The sequence below is a fragment of the Liolophura sinensis genome, chromosome 10, assembly GCF_032854445.1.
Source record: "Liolophura sinensis isolate JHLJ2023 chromosome 10, CUHK_Ljap_v2, whole genome shotgun sequence".
Lineage (NCBI taxonomy): Eukaryota > Metazoa > Mollusca > Polyplacophora > Chitonida > Chitonidae > Liolophura > Liolophura sinensis.
In genome coordinates, this window is record NC_088304.1 from 31,373,358 (window position 1) to 31,390,209 (window position 16,852).

Below are 16,852 nucleotides of genomic sequence, written 5' to 3' on the forward strand. Positions count from 1 at the left end.
AGGATGAGGAAAAAACAGCCGCCATCGCCAGGAACACTCAGACATGGGGGGAAAAGCATCTCTAGTTTAATGTCAAGGATACAGTTGCTGAGTGACGTCATAACGTGACACGCGCATGACGTCACTATATAAACACGACTGTGCACAAAAAATGCCAAAAAAAAAAAAAAAACAAACAAACCCAACCCCCCCTTCCCAAAAAACCACAGAAATCTGTAAATAGTGTAACCTTTATATTAAAAGATACACCTTTACGGCAAAAAAAAACAAAAACAAGAAGAAAAAAAACAGATACATGAAATACGGCATGAGGCCGACGATTTTTTTTATGGGACCGTTGCTAGTTTAAGTTCAAGCCTTTAATTTATTTAGTTTCGAAGTGTTCCAACCTATCTTAAGTTTGCTAAGTTAATGGGGCAAATATATTTATATAAAGAACGGTTCCATACACGCATATCTTAACGAAGGAATGTTTACTCACGTTCAACATAATTTCTTCAAAATGAAAGCCGGCTATCTTGACAGTAGAATTTCGTGCAACGAAAATGAACAATGAATCGGTCGATGACTTTCCTTTGTGTGTCTTGTGCAACTTTTCTTACAGCTTTCCAAGCCTAATTTAACAAATTATACTCACTCCTGATACCCTGCTGCGGTTTCATTTAGAGTAATTTCTTTTACCCTGAATTAAGTGGACGGTAGCTTTTAAGCTGGCCACCTCATCTCTCACGTCTACTAGGAACTAACGTCAGTTTATGACGTCACAGCCTACGTCACAATCTCCGAAGCTGACGCGTGGAACAAGAAAAAAAGTTTAAAAATTCTTTCTGGTGGAGTCTTGTCGTTTCGGAATTGCAAAATTTACTTTTTAAACTGGTTTGGTTATAATAATCACTAGAAAACTTTAAGCTGTTCTGGATTTTGGTGTGGGGGAACTTTTACAAAGCTGGACAAGTGAGTGGGAGATCACTCTAAGAGATAATGGTTGTTTTTACTTAAAATGTCTTAGTTGTCTCCCCTTTGGTTTACATTTATCATACAGTGAAGTACCTCGCTAAATACACCTTGCCTAAATACATATTGTGCAAGCATATATTATATTTGTTAGTTGAAAGCTGTTACAAATTAAAGGAAGTCCCGATATATTGAATGAGCTCAAACATGAATCTAACTATTGGTATGAAATTAAAATGTGTGTGGGCTGTTTGTGAGTAAGTTTATTTAAACACTATTATTTGAACTGAACCCATAATAAACATTGCAAACCCACAATAAATAAATAAATGAATGAATAAAACCACTAAAAGTTTTAGAAAATTGAAAAGTCTGACTAAACGATGTTAATGTTCTCTGTAACATATAATAACAATAATAAAATGAACCTGAACAGCCATATGTTTTGCAGTTTTGAAGCTTTCACAAATTATTTACATGTATATTTGTACAGTTTGTATATTCCCGAAGATTGATGTGTCAATTTAAAAAATTACAATAGTTTACAATAATTTCTTTCTCGATTTTTTTTATATAAAATTATACCTTAAAAGCTGTTGATATTGTTACCACCACCATCCACGCTTTAAAAGTGCCATCCCTATGTCAACTAGACTGAATTCTGACAACACTAAATGAATAACTTCATGAAACAAATTTATTTTCCCGAGTTTGATTTTAATTTGAATGTATTTATCAGGACTTCATATGCTGGAGACCATTCAATAGAGGATGTGCTGTTCAATGTTATCAACACTGTCAGAAATCTGACCCTAGTTGACCCCACCAGACATGGCGGAATCAAACGACGAAGTGGAAGCACTGGTAAGAATATACATCTTTCTCGGTTGACATCTTACTCTAGCAGTAAAAGTAGACAGATTTGTCTACAATGATTCGTTTACAAACCATCGATGTGAACATTTTGTAACCATAGGCCCCTGCAAATAGGCGTTTTGAGCAGAAACAGGCTGGTTATATGCTTAGCTACATGGCACGGTATCGAAGAGCCAAAAACAACAACAACGCCATGTTGTACAGACCACGCTGTCGCAGTTGTGACTATTCAAACAATCCATCCAGCCACTGTAGACGTTTAACAAGTTTAGTAGTGTTATCAGAAGATGGGTATGAAATGTCTGTAAATCTTCGGAAAATGGAAACTGCCAATGAAAAACCCGCAAATAATGTCTATTTTGATTGATTAATCTATGGCCGTCTTCATATTAAAATTTGACAGTTCTTTCAATGATAGGTTACCCGACACTTGTGGCAGTGTAGATGATGGGTTGGACATCATTGAATTATAACTGAATTGAACTTTGAAATTATTTTGGATTGCCCACGATTTAAAAAAGTGGAAGTTTACAAGTGGTGCAAAAGGCCTTTACTGCAGTTGCAAATTTCGTGTAGCTCAGCAAGCTGGCCACTACATATTTGCTAGCTCAGCTAGTAGATGGTCACTACGTACAATAAACGCAGAGCCCAGCTTTGGACATACAGACTTTCATGCAGATAATTTTACTCAAAATACCAGCTTGAACCCAACCATACATTTGAGATAAGCTGAAAGCCGGAGTTGAAGGGTTGTTATATCAGAGCCAGCACTGGTAAACCATCTTTTAACAGTACTCCAGCCATTTAAACTTCTGAATCTAACAAGTTGAACCAACGCCTGCTGTGTTTTGAATTCGAATATCGCCAAGTTCCGGCAAGGTCCCAGTGGAAGTCCAGATTCACTTAAAATTACAGAATACATCTTTATATATACTCGATGTGCACCTTGAGTTTCAAAGCAATGTGGCATTGTGGTGAAAAGCTTGTCAGGTGCTTACCAAAGTCAGCTGGTTTATTCTCAGCAGTCTGGTTTCCTCCATACATAAAACTTCATATGTAATTGAAAAATTCTTGATTGCATTTAGCCAGTCAGTCAAGGAATATTTACTCTAAAAAACCAACTGTTATTTTAATACTGTCAGTTGATTCCTTTGGTACATCACATGTACATGAACAATTTTTTTTACTTTAAAGGACAAGACAGCTAAAAAATATTTCAATCGAAAGAGAAATTCTCAAGCTTTCTAAAAAGTATCATACTTTATTATTTTTATGAGATTTCGCCAAATGTCATTACTGCACAAATGGCTTGTGTGAATCGAGGCAGACATCTTGAAAATTTTATCCAATCATAGATGTTGCCAATCAGATTGCGCGACCTAAGCTGTGACATAGCCTTACACATTGACTTCCTGAAGTGACATATGGTATCATAGAACTTCTGCATAAGACTTTATTTTGAGATCGTTTACAACGATTTAGTTACGTATAGCTGAGGGGCCAAATCAGGCAGTGTTGTGGGACAGATTTGTGTCATTTACAGTCCACCACAGGTGTAACATTAGTTGATTTACAAGCCGTGTAATATTCAACGACGGTATCACAAATTTATGTCAGACAGTAGCATACTGTCTCAACCCGAATTGCTTTTTCCTCCTTAGTAGACCATAGGCCTACTTAAACACGTTGTGCCAGTTATACAAGTTCATTTTTAGTTGTTCATTTTACAGTTTTGTCAGCTTTTCCTAAGTAACAAATATCACTGTCAGTGAAAAATTCATCAGGGATGCAGAAGGTTGATGGGCCTGAGAAGACGGCATCTCACCAGGCAATGCATAAGATTAATGAAATCTCATGATGTAATTATTTTTCCCGGAGGTTATGGAAATTCAGTTGAAATTTTGCTCCTTTGTCTTTCTTGCATAAAGAGGCTGTTTTTTTTCTGTTTTCTTTTATTAGATACAGTAAAATTATTGAAACGTCGTGTTCAAGCCAAGGTGCTTTGATTTATTTCCATTCCTTTCAGAATTGACCATGAATCTAGTTGTACAACAATCCTATTGTAATTTTGTAAATATGTAATAGGGTTCAAACTCACCAGCTCAACCCCTCTAGAGGCTACAACCTGAACCAGGAATACCCCGCGGCTGTACATCTGCAGTCTACTTAAGTTTACTGTATCAACCGTTCAAGTAGTGGAAGAAATGTTCTTCCAATGTGACAGATTTCCGAGAAAGCTATTAAACACTTGGACCTTCATCACTGAAGTTCACAACTTTTATCTGCTTTGACTATGATAGGGAAAATACCTTCGACAATAGAGAGCTAGAGTAAACCTTGCTGTCAATAATCGAGACACGCTGAGCTATGGCAACATGAAGTGTCACTAAACTTTTACTCGGTTGAAGAAAATAGTGAATGCTTTTACTCAGTTGAAGAAAATAGTGAATGCCCATTTCAGATACTTTAAATGGTAGTCTTTCAGTGGACATGAACATTAGTCAGGTGCTATCTTTGACTTTTATCATAGATATCATCGTAGATACATGTATCGCCCCAGTCACAAGGATTTGTGAAATGTCCAGTTGTACATGTAAGTGAAAAATACTAATTTTTAAAATTACTATTGCTGGATGTACCTTTTAATGGTTCTCTTTGTCGTTTTTTTAACAGAACAAGGAGTTTAAATGGCTGATAGAAGAGGAGGTACACCATGTGTTGGAGGAGATACATAGTGTCATGATAGTAAGTACTGGCTCACTAATAACTGTATTCAAAATCAAAACTAGCTCATTTCTTTTTTATTTCATCCTATCTAATAATAATATGGACATGCTATCTTAACACTGGTCAGTAATGTAAGAAAGGGCTTGAATGCAAGATATTCTTGCCTTGTTTTGAGTGTCGTAAAATACCAATGAAATAAATTAATAAAATAAATAAATCCAATGCAAGAGGTAGACAAGAAGTTCTATATGTTGGTATGTGGCAGCTTTTTGTAAATTTTCTCTTTTGTTGAATTTGATGTTGGACTTCAAAATATTCTTCACCAAGGTGTAAATCCCCAGAGAATTATTAAAAAAAAAAAACAATAAAAAACAGTGCAAATAATCATATAAACATGTCATGAATGTCTTGGGAGGGAGCGGGGGTGGGGGGATTTGACATGTCTCTCCATATTTTTTGTTACATCACAGCAGATTCTGTGGATTGTTATACTTCCATTGTACATACAGTGTAGACTACAATGTTTCACTCAGAAGTTTGGTATGTAAAAACTCGCTCTCAGAAGCACACAAAAGCCTTGTAATGATACTTTTGGTGCCAACACTCAATTTTTTCTGTTAAGAAATTAAGCAACTTTATGCACAAAAAATCCCTCAAATGCTTTATAAGATGGATGAATCAATCGGAACCAAGCAGAGTGAAGTGTGCCATTTGAAAAATGGTGAAATACAGTATATGTCATTATACATATTATAGTGAGTTATTTTTAATAGGTGGCAATCTGAATGTTGCATTCTGGTTGGAATTGAGTTACAGGTGTATATAAGCAAACTGCAATGCACATCTGTGTGGCCTCGCTTCCTCAAGGGTGTTCAAGCTACAATACATACGTACAATCTCCTGTTTGCATCTTTAGACATACCTGTGACAGATCCCCTTATACTTTTCAGTGAGTAAAAATAACAGTCTTTGTTGATCTAATGGTTAGTCATACAGGTTTATCAAACACCAGTTAGGTTAGGAGTTATAGCCTCATTTTCAGTACCTGGGGGAGATTCCACAAAAACATTTCTAATATAATAATTCACAATTTAGAACGTTACCACAGTGTTTATTTTTCCGTAATGGGAGATGAAATTTTGACACATTTGTTTTAAGACCATATTGATGAGGTGATCAAAATTTTAATTTACAGGGCTCAAGAATAAGCTCTAAAATCAAATTTCAAATTTTGACTTCAGTCAAAACAGGCTTTGTGGAATTGTCCCCTAAAACAATTCATTGCTGTCAAACACAATTAGGATGTACATCTAGTGAAGGATCTGCAGTACAGTATTAGATCTCTGCCTGGCCATATAGCTGGAACCTGTCCACTTTGAAGCTTTTGAATTATAGTCAGATAGCTGTGTCCGTGACATTTTGGTGGTCATTTGGCCTGTATTTTGGCCAGTAAATGTGAAGAGAACATGTGTGTCGCATGAATATCAACATGACTGCCAGCCTCTGCTTTTGCCCGAAGGTCCTGTTTGCAATTTTCCACTTCAGTTCTCTGCTCTCTTTTGGACATTTCATGCAGTCAGTTCATGGCGCATAAGAAAGATGTGGGGGAGAACAGACGAGGGAGTGAAGGGTAGAGTGTTGGAGGGAGGCTGTGAGTGGAACATGAACTCTAAGGAGAGTTTACTTTGGGATGACGGCTCCTTATACCTTCCCCTGAGGACTCTTACCGCTCTGCTGTTTAAACAAGCGGAAAACAATCAATATTCTCCTGTTAACAGGTTTATGAAATTGTTTATCAGCAAATCACTCCGCCGTAAAGCTTATCAGCATCTAGATGACAGGACTGAATCCCAATGTTGATGATTTGTGTGCACACATATGTCGATTGCATTAATGACTACTAGGCTACTGCAATCGTTTTCTTTTCATGTTGGAATGCTTGAATTACTCTTATGAGTGATCATTCATTCATTTTATAGATATCACAAATTCTGTGTCAGGTGAACTCTGGCCATATTTAATGACAGTGGGGTACCGGCAGATTTTCCTGTCACAAAAGGTGACGTGAAACATTTGGAGGTCTGCGGTTTCATTTGTAACATATTTGGTCTACCCACAGGGATGTCGCGCTCTTGAGGCTGCAGTGAAATGTCCAGCGTCACTGAAATGGCATGATACGTCCCACTTCAGAGTTCAGACTTGTGCTATTATCTTTTTCAGACCTTTAGATCGTATGTAATAAATAGGGTGATTGAGAAACCTCGAGACTGAGATAAATTAAAAATTGGACTACAGCTAGTATTGCATGCATATAAATACACAGATTTGAATATACATGTGAGCATGTCTATCATGCTTTGCCTACTTTGATTCATTGTGTTCTTGTTTAAAATCAAACTACATTGATTGGTCTGACTAATGTACCCTAATTCTTAAAACACTGCAACCAATTTTTGTCATCATTTTTAGCTCACTGTTACGAAGTAAAGCGAGGTATTGTGAGTTGGGGGGGAGGGGGGGTAAGCTTTTTTGTTTGGGTCAGTTGATGAAGGTTTTATGTTTGGGTCTGCTAATCCCACAGTTTTCACATGACCTTTATGAAACTTGGTGGGATTGATGAACATGGTTTGGACATTTACTCGTTTTGATTAGGGATGTTTGCATTTTTATTCAAATTATCACTTAGCCATTTTATCTTAGCCAGTACTATTCAGTTTTGTTTGCCAGGGTAAGGTTTTATGTTTGGGTCAGATATTCCAACAGTTTTCACAACATCTTTGTGAAACTTGGTGGGAATGATGAACATGCCTTGATGATGTACACACAATAATTTTGATATTATATTGGATATTTTAGCTACTGTGGTGACCTAATGACTACAGTGCTGGTTGCCGTAGTAGTTACGTGCTCTTAACATTAAGCTTGTTTTGTTTTTTTTTAGCACCTTATAATGGCAATCAGCACCTATATAATAGCAATCAGCACCAATTAGCACCTGTATAATGGCAATCAGCACCTGTATAATGGCAATCAGCTCCTGTATAATGGCAATCATACGTGGATCTCCAACATGCAGCGATAGAAAGTTGTGTTTTGTTTGTGTTTATTTTTTATATTTCTTTTCGCCTGTGAACATCTACCAAGGCCCTACAGATGGAATGTTAAGCTGTTGAATTGTTTTTAGTTTTATAGGCTTTGTGAATGTTTTTAATTATTTTAATTGATAGATTTGAATTCGAAAATTTAGAAGTTATATAATCTTCACTTTGATTTGTGTTGTAAACACGTTCTCAAGAAATTTAGCCTGCATGCAGGGCAATAATTTTTTGTATACAGAATTCCTGTGACTTCATTGCGTATGAGGTTTATGGACTTTCCTAGATCTACCATTTTTGTAATCAAGAAAAATTTCATGTAGGGCTTCCATTTTTTATGCACATGCCTACCTACATGTAGGATAACGAAGGGTATTGGATTCTCCGGCCATTTTACCATTCTCCTGTTTTGTGGACACACATTCAGTCATTTTTCTAGATAAGCTTTTTGTCTCTCTAGCTATCCTATAGGTGGTTGGCCATAACAGCCATCTTTGAGGTAAGATTGAGCCTTGCCCACTGAGTGTCTATTGTTAGAGGTGTCATAAGCTGGACAGAGGCCCATGGCTGGTAAGGGTATGTATTTGGGACACCTGGTCTGCTCATTTTAGCCAATATATATGTAATTCTAACAGTAATATTGAGTCCTTTTTTTTTTCTCACATGGTTACACCATCTATTGAACAACATGCTCATAACTTTACTTTTTCAAAAGGCTGAAAAAGAAATATAATATTCTACTTTCAACACAACTAATATCTGTCCCAAATTTGCAAAGAATTAGGCTGCTCTACCAGATTTGTAGAGTGTAAGAATTGACATACCAGTTTATACCAGTTTATCTGGTGTACACATTATCTGTAGAAAGCTTTCCACATTTGCATTAGTACTAGGAAGTACAGAAGATGCCTGAAATTGAAAAACTCTGCCTTTTTTTGTTGATGGGTATGTTAATTCAGATGTGAGGCTTTTACTTCAGACGGACGTTGACATTGTCCAGAGCACTCTGCTGTGCTGTTTAATCAGGTGGACATTAATAAATACATGTAGGCTTCTGCCAACAGACAGGTAAAGATGTCTGTTACTATAATACTGTTACTAAGGCTGTTATTGTGCAAACAGGTTCATGAAAATAGGCAACTCCAAATCTCATCACTGTAACAGCTCAAGAGCTTGTCATGGTCATCAGGTGTGAGTGTAATGTTATCAACTGGTGATGCCATAGCTGGTATGCCTATTTCTGGCTGTGACGTGCATATATCTGGCTGGCTGTGCATATGTCCGGCTGTGGTGTGCATATTTCTGACTGCGGTGTGCATGTGTCTGGCTGTGGTGTGCATATGTCTGGCCGTGGCGTGCCTATTTCTGGCTGTGACGTGCATATATCTGGCTGTGCTGTGCAAATGTCCGGCTGTGGTGTGCATATTTCTGACTGTTGTGTGCATATGTCTGGCTGTGGTGTGCATATGTCTGGCTGTGGTGTGCATATGTCTGGCTGTGGTGTGCATATTTCTGGCTGTGGTGTGCATATTTCGGGCTGTGACGTGCATATATCTGGCTGTGATGTGCATGTATCTGGCTGTGCTGTAAATATTTCTGGCTGTGGTGTGCATGTGTCTGGCTGTGGTGTAAATATTTCTGGCTGTGGTTTGAATATTTCTGGCTGTGGTTTGAATATTTCTGGCTGTGCTGTACATATTTCTGGCTGCGGTTTGAATATTTCTGGCTGTGGTTTGAATATTTCTGGCTGTGCTGTACATATTTCTGGCTGTACAAAACTATGCTTATTTCCAGTGGTGTTGCTGATAATTCTGGCAATGCTGTTTTTAGCAATTGTCCTCATTTCTGGCACCAGGCAGTGCAGTACATATGCTTGGAAGTGCTATACATATGTCTGGCCAATCTGTACATTTATATCTGGTAGTGGTGTACACTTATATGTGGAAGTGCTGTACATATGTCTGGCAGTGCTGTACTCTTATATCTGGCAGTGCTGTACATTTATATCTGGCAATGCTGCACATTTATATCTGGCAGTGCTGTACATTTGTCTAGCAGTGCTGTACACTTATATCTGGCAGTGCTATACACTCATATCTGTCAGTGCTGTAAATATATGTTTCCCAGTGCTGTAGCTATTGGCCGTCCCACCCTTGCACATACCCTGTAGCTCTGTGTGCTGATAAACGTGTTGTAAATTCATACCATTAGGCATTCATGACACTATTAACTACCTTAGCTGATAACATTAATGACGGGCATTCAAAGCCAAACCATACATGTCACTATAATATTGGTGCATTTATTCAGCGATGTCAGTTTTCATACATGTATGAACACTTAATCCTTGTCTCAAGTATAGAACATTTGCTTTACCGTACTAACTTTATTTTTGCTGTGGTCAAAACCAATGTTTTAATGTTGCAAATTCTGTTGAGAACTAACACAGCATGTTGACTGTATTCTGTTGAGCACTAACACAGCATTTTGACTGTATTCTGTTGAGAACAAACGCAGCATGTAGACTGTATTCTGTTGAGAACTAACACAGCATGTTGACTGTATTCTGTTGAGCACTAACACAGCATGTTGACTGTATTCTGTCAAGAACAAACGCAGCATGTAGACTGTATTCTGTTGAGAACTAACACAGCATGTTGACTGTATTCTGTTGAGAACTAACGCAGCATGTTGACTGTATTCTGTTGAGAACTAACACAGCATGTTGGCTGTATTCTGTTGAGAACTAACACAGCATGTTGACTGTATTCTGTTGAGCACTAACACAGCATGTTGACTGTATTCTGTTGAGAACTAAGACAGCATGTTGACTGTATTCTGTTGAGAACTAAGACAGCATGTTGACTTTATTCTCAACAATGTTGACTGTATTCTGTTGAGAACTAACACAGCATGTTGACTGTATTCTGTTGAGCACTAACACAGCATTTGACTGTATCCTGCTGAGAACTAACACAGCATGTTGACTGTATTCTGTGAGAACTAAGACAGCATGTTGACTGTATTCTGTTGAGAACTAAGACAGCATGTTGACTTTATTCTCAACAATGTTGACTGTATTCTGTTGAGAACTAACACAGCATGTTGACTGTATTCTGTTGAGCACTAACACAGCATTTTGACTGTATCCTGCTGAGAACTAACACAGCATTTTGACTGTATTCTGTTGAGAACTAACACAGCATGTTGACTGTATTCTGTTGAGAACTAACACAACATCTTGACTGTATTCTGTTGAGAACTAACACAGCTTGTTGACTGTATTCTGTTGAGAACTAACACAACATGTTGACTGTATTCTGTTGAGAACTAACACAGCATGTTGACTGTATTCTGTTGAGCACTAACACAGCATGTTGACTGTATTCTGTCAAGAACAAACGCAGCATGTAGACTGTATTCTGTTGAGAACTAACACAGCATGTTGACTGTATTCTGTTGAGAACTAACGCAGCATGTTGACTGTATTCTGTTGAGAACTAACACAGCATGTTGGCTGTATTCTGTTGAGAACTAACGCAGCATGTTGACTGTATTCTGTTGAGCACTAACACAGCATGTTGACTGTATTCTGTTGAGAACTAAGACAGCATGTTGACTGTATTCTGTTGAGAACTAAGACAGCATGTTGACTTTATTCTCAACAATGTTGACTGTATTCTGTTGAGAACTAACACAGCATGTTGACTGTATTCTGTTGAGCACTAACACAGCATTTTGACTGTATCCTGCTGAGAACTAACACAGCATTTTGACTGTATTCTGTTGAGAACTAACACAGCATGTTGACTGTATTCTGTTGAGAACTAACACAACATGTTGACTGTATTCTGTTGAGAACTAACACAGCATGTTGACTGTATTCTGTTGAGAACTAACACAACATGTTGACTGTATTCTGTTGAGAACTAACACAGCATGTTGACTGTATTCTGTTGAGAACTAACACAACATGTTGACTGTATTCTGTTGAGAACTAACACAGCATGTTGACTGTATTCTGTTGAGCACTAACACAGCATGTTGACTGTATTCTGTCAAGAACTAACACAGCATGTTGACTGTATTCTGTTGAGAACTAACACAGCATGTTGATTGTATTCTGTTGAGAACTAACGCAGCATGTTGACTGTAGTGTTTATAATGAAGCAGCAGCGTGATTAATGGATTTTAATGGATTATCACTTATGTTCTAGACACATGTATCAATGTTCCAATATCCTCTACTGATATCCATCTAGTTGTATGCTCACATGTACACATACAATGTAGGTATCCAAAGGGCTGAGCCCCTGGGTATGAGGAAGGCGAGGTCATATGAAATGTGGTCACGGGGCCAGTTGGTGATGGTTTTTTTTTACCCCCGATAAGTCATTGGCATGATTGGAGGTTACAGGACCTCAGAGGCTAGATACATGTGTACATCTGATACAAGATGTTCCTTGGCCCTTCCTTGGCCCTACCAATTGAGGAGTATAATACATAAATATAACCTGATGTCCCTGTATCTTATGTGATTCCTAATTTTCATTGGCTGATCAGGCACGTTAAAATGTTGACATACATTTATTAGAGCTGCAGGCCATGCCCACAAGGGGTGTGTGGGATTTAAACTCTGCGCAGCTGAATTACAGCTTACTGGATGGACTTACAATGTATGTCATTTTTCTTTGTGACATCAAGCACTATACCAGCACTGTTCGCAGTCGATGTAGCTAGCATGATTTTTGTTAGCTTAGCTTTACATATATGCCAGACTGGACTGCGGGTCAGGGTTACAGTTCATACCCAGATTTTAAATCCGCACATACCCTTCTTAACACGCAGATAACTTATAAATTTCATAATGGTGGCAATGCTCATACAGTAAGATATATCTATTTCTCTGTCAGTGGTAAGATAATGGAGTCACTCCTTCCCACGAACCACACCTGTCACTCCTTCTGGTTATGTCATGAATTAAATGGAATGTTTGTTGTTTAATCGAACTGTGGAGGTTCCCCACCAGTGGTCCTTTGGTTGAAATAAACAGATTTTTTTCTGAAATGCAAAAAATTCCAAGGCTCTCGGAGGTTGGTCCCTCGACAACAACTTTTGCTGTAAATGTTATAAAAGCAGAGAGGTTGGTCAGGTACATTTGCTTAGAGTCTGAAAAAGTACTCTGTTTTGTAGCTTTGCTGCTCCATCCAGTTTCACCCAATCATAAATCTGATCTGAACGTCACTGTTACTGGTGAAAAATTCAGAGTATGGCATTAAACAGCCAGTAAATTGCGGAATATGTCAGTGGAAATTTGTGTAAAACAGAGTACTGGAGAATTCATTGAATTCCCATGATGAGTAATTACTGAGACAATTTAAACTGACAGCTATGATGTTTTGCTTTAGGTGCCCCTCTTGATTCGGATCAGCGTGTTACCTTGGCTAATGCATGAGAGATATCAGGTGCCTTTGTCTACTTTATATGAAAACTGAAAATTCATGTCAAGGTTGAGCCTCGTGAGTTTTGATTTGTCCAGCTCACGGCCTGGCTTCGAGGTTCTGTCAGTTGTTCAGAAATGGACGAAGGGACTTCAGTTTTGATCCAGTCTGCATGCATGTAGGTTTGCAAAATGTGGATTATGTTTGAGTCCACAATGTGGCTGTTGAAAAGATTGCCATATTGTATCAAGACAAACAGTTTTCAGTGGAGCTGTACCTGTAATTCTGGTGAACAAAAGGGGATTTGGACGATGACTTGATACAGGCAGCACCAGATAAAAACCTGCTTCTCACAGGTCCTCTCTGTGATTTAAATCAATGAAGTTTTTTTGTGAGCTGCCAAAGAGTCCATGGATTTTTTTAAAGAGGGGTTTGAAGGAGAGTGTATTGATTGGCTGGCACTCAAGCATTGGGTTCTACGCGCTATGCTTCAGGCAACATTGTACTTTTTTTTCTGTTCCGAATCAGCTGAAGTGGCTACCAGCATTAAGAGCTGTTCACGTTCAGGCACTCCTCCTTCGACAACTCCGGAAAGATACTTATCTCCTGGTGGACAGAAATGGCAGCGAAAATGTGGTGTAGCAGAAGACATAAGCTGGATAATATGACATTCTGCCTGCACGTTTCCTGTGAGTTTCAAAATCTGAAGATTTCTCACCTCGTCTGGGTCACTGTCACCTACATACACTATAATTTCCTCTTCCTCAACCTGTCCCATCCCCCCCCCCACCTCCACTCCAACACACACACAATGACAAAATGACAAATTTAATTAAACCGCTTACAAGTTGTACATGAATGTGGGTATTGCGTAAAAGCAAAATAGATGGCCAGAAAATTATTTAGTTTCTAAAATTCTTAAAATGAGTCTCTTTCTTGCAACAAAATATGCAGCAATTTTTTTTATGTCTATAAAGATTCCAGAATGCTGTTTGATTCCTGCTAGCTCTTCAAAAAATTGACATATTTAACAAAATCTTAAAACATTATCACTTACAGGTACATACATGTATGTCTGTTATTGGTTTTTTTTATTTGCTTTTCTTTTCAGGAATTGATCCAGTGTAAATTATGACACATCAGTAAAATGTTCAGAAACACATTGTTAATTTTTCCAATCAGGTATTCAGTACCTTTTGTAGTGAAGAAAATGGCTTAGATGATGTAGTTGATGGATGGTGAGATGGCTAGATGATGTAGTTGATGGATGGTCAGATGGCTAGATGATGTAGTTGATGGATGGTGAGATGGCTAGATGATTGTAGTTGATGGGATGGTGAGATGGCTAGATGATGTAGTTGATGGGATGGTGAGATGGCTAGCTGATGTAGTTGATGGGATGGTGAGATGGCTAGATGATGTAGTTGATGGGATGGTGAGATGGCTAGGTGGTGGAGTTGAGGGATGGTGAGATGGCTAGATGATGTAGTTGATGGGATGGTGAGATGGCTAGATGATGTAGTTGATGGGATGGTGAGATGCTAAATGATGTAGTTGATGGGATGGTGAGATGGCTAGATGATGTAGTTGATGGGATGGTGAGATGGCTAGATGATGTAGTTGATGGGATGGTGAGATGGCTAGATGATGTAGTTGATGAATGGTGAGATGGCTAGATGATGTAGTTGACAGATGGTGAGATGGCTAGATGATGTAGTTGATGCATGGTAAGATGGCTAGATGGTGTAGTTGATGCATGGTGAGATGGCTAGTGATGTAGTTGATGCATGGTGAGATGGCTAGATGATGTAGTTGATGGATGGTGAGATGGTTAGATGATGTAGTTGATGCATGGTAAGATGGCTAGATGATGTAGTTGATGAATGGTGAGATGGCTAGATGGTGGAGTTGAGGGATGGTGAGATGGCTAGATGATGTAGTTGATGCATGGTGAGATGGCTAGATGATGTAGTTGATGGGATGGTGAGATGGCTAGATGATGTAGTTGATGCATGGTAAGATGGCTAGATGATGGAGTTGATGGATGGTGAGATGGCTAGATGATGTAGTTGATGGGATGGTGAGATGGCTAGATGATGTAGTTGATGCATGGTGAGATGGCTAGATGATGTAGTTGATGCATGGTGAGATGGCTAGATGATGTAGTTGATGCATGGTGAGATCTTTTCTAGTTCTAGTTTCATTACCATATGCAGTGTATATGTGTGTAATGTATTTTGCCTAAAAATGGTTGGAAAAAAACAACAGGAAACAAATATTACTTTCTGGTGTTGAAACTTTTCTCTAGTAGAATCTCTTCCTACTTGTAGCTGTATATGTATGTACATTCCAGACAAATCCAGAAACAGCTGTCGATTATGTCACTAGAACTCTCAGAATCAGGGGAAATGACTATCTTAGTCATGAAGTAATAAGTTTACTGTCTCTGACTCCCTTCGTCGACTGTGTCTAGCCCTGTGTGTGTACCCCCACCCCCTACCCTCACCCTTTACCATCTCCCTGTAAAAGCTGTTCTAGCTGGCTAGACATCAGATAAGCCCCCCTGTAGCAATATAACTCTCTGGCGGAAACTGTGGACGGCGTTCCTGTAATAATATTGACAGACAATTTCCTAATGTAGGTTGGCTCTTGCTAAGATGCAGTTCACCGTGAGAGCGAACAGGGTGAAAATCTTCTCCTTCCCTGGTCACTACAAGTTATCTGTCTGTTTGTAGAGGAAGCTTGATAGAAAGATGCCTTTGGACATTTCGGAAGTCGTTATGCCCTTTTCTATAGACTACAGGTTACGAATAAACAGAAATACATGTAGACTTAAAGGATTGACCAGTATGTTCATGTGTTCTTCCAGTCATAATATGTCTCAAGGCCTGTCTTGATCTACCTGATCTGTTTGGTACATTTTTTGTTTTTTTTCTTCCTTGTCATAAATGTATATGATTTTGCTGGTCGCAAAATCTGTATTTGTCACATTTTTTTACTCGGGGCATTTTTTGTTCAGTGTGACAGAATTTTATTTTAGTCATAATTTCAGTGTGGCTCTATGGTGTCTTTTCTGGTGTCACTGCGTTGAGGTATGGTGGAGTGTTGTGTCCAGTGTTACTGTGCCGTGGTAGATGGTGTCACTCTCCTGTGGAAGGGTGTCGTGTCTGGCATTTCGACTTTGTTATATGTGTAGGTGAGGTGTGTCTGGTGTCAGTACGCCATGGTAGGGTGTCATGTCTGGTGTCAGTATACCACGGGAGGGTGTCATGTCTGGCATCACTACACAGTGGTACAAGTAAGGGGAGCTGTTGGGTCTGGTGGCAGTACATTGTGGTTGTGTGGGATATCATATCTGGTGTCAGTACACCATGGTAAAGTGTCATGTCTGCTGTCAGTATACTGTGATAGGGTGTCATCTCTGGCATCACTACACTGTGGTACATGTAGGTGAGGTTTTGGGTCTGTTGTCAGTACACCGTGGTAGGGTGTCGTGCCTGCTGTCAGTACACCGTGGTAGGGTGTCATTTCTGCTTTCAGTACACCGTGGTAGTGTGGGGTGTCGTGTCTGGTGTCAGTACACTGTGGGAGGGTGTCATATCTGCTGTCAGTACACAGTGGTAGGGTGTCATGTCTGCTGTCAGTACACCGTGGTAGTGTACGGCGTCGTGTCTGGCATCACTACACTGTGGTACATGTAGGTGAGGTGTTGGGTCTGTTGTCAGTACACCATGGTGGTGTGAGGTGTTGTGCCTGCTG

At 38.9% G+C, this 16,852-nt stretch overlaps 1 protein-coding gene across 1 annotated transcript in view; it reads left to right on the plus strand.

Annotated features, from left to right (window-relative positions):
- Nucleotides 1–1,785: 1,785 nt before the first annotated feature.
- The window catches only part of LOC135477112 (protein rogdi-like), a 42,363-nt gene continuing 27,296 nt past the window's right edge, over nucleotides 1,786–16,852 (plus strand). Inside the window, exons 1-2 of the mRNA XM_064757266.1 lie at nucleotides 1,786–1,818; nucleotides 4,504–4,575. Of these exons, the coding sequence (XP_064613336.1) occupies nucleotides 1,786–1,818; nucleotides 4,504–4,575 (105 nt within the window). The remainder of the gene's footprint in view (nucleotides 1,819–4,503; nucleotides 4,576–16,852) is intronic.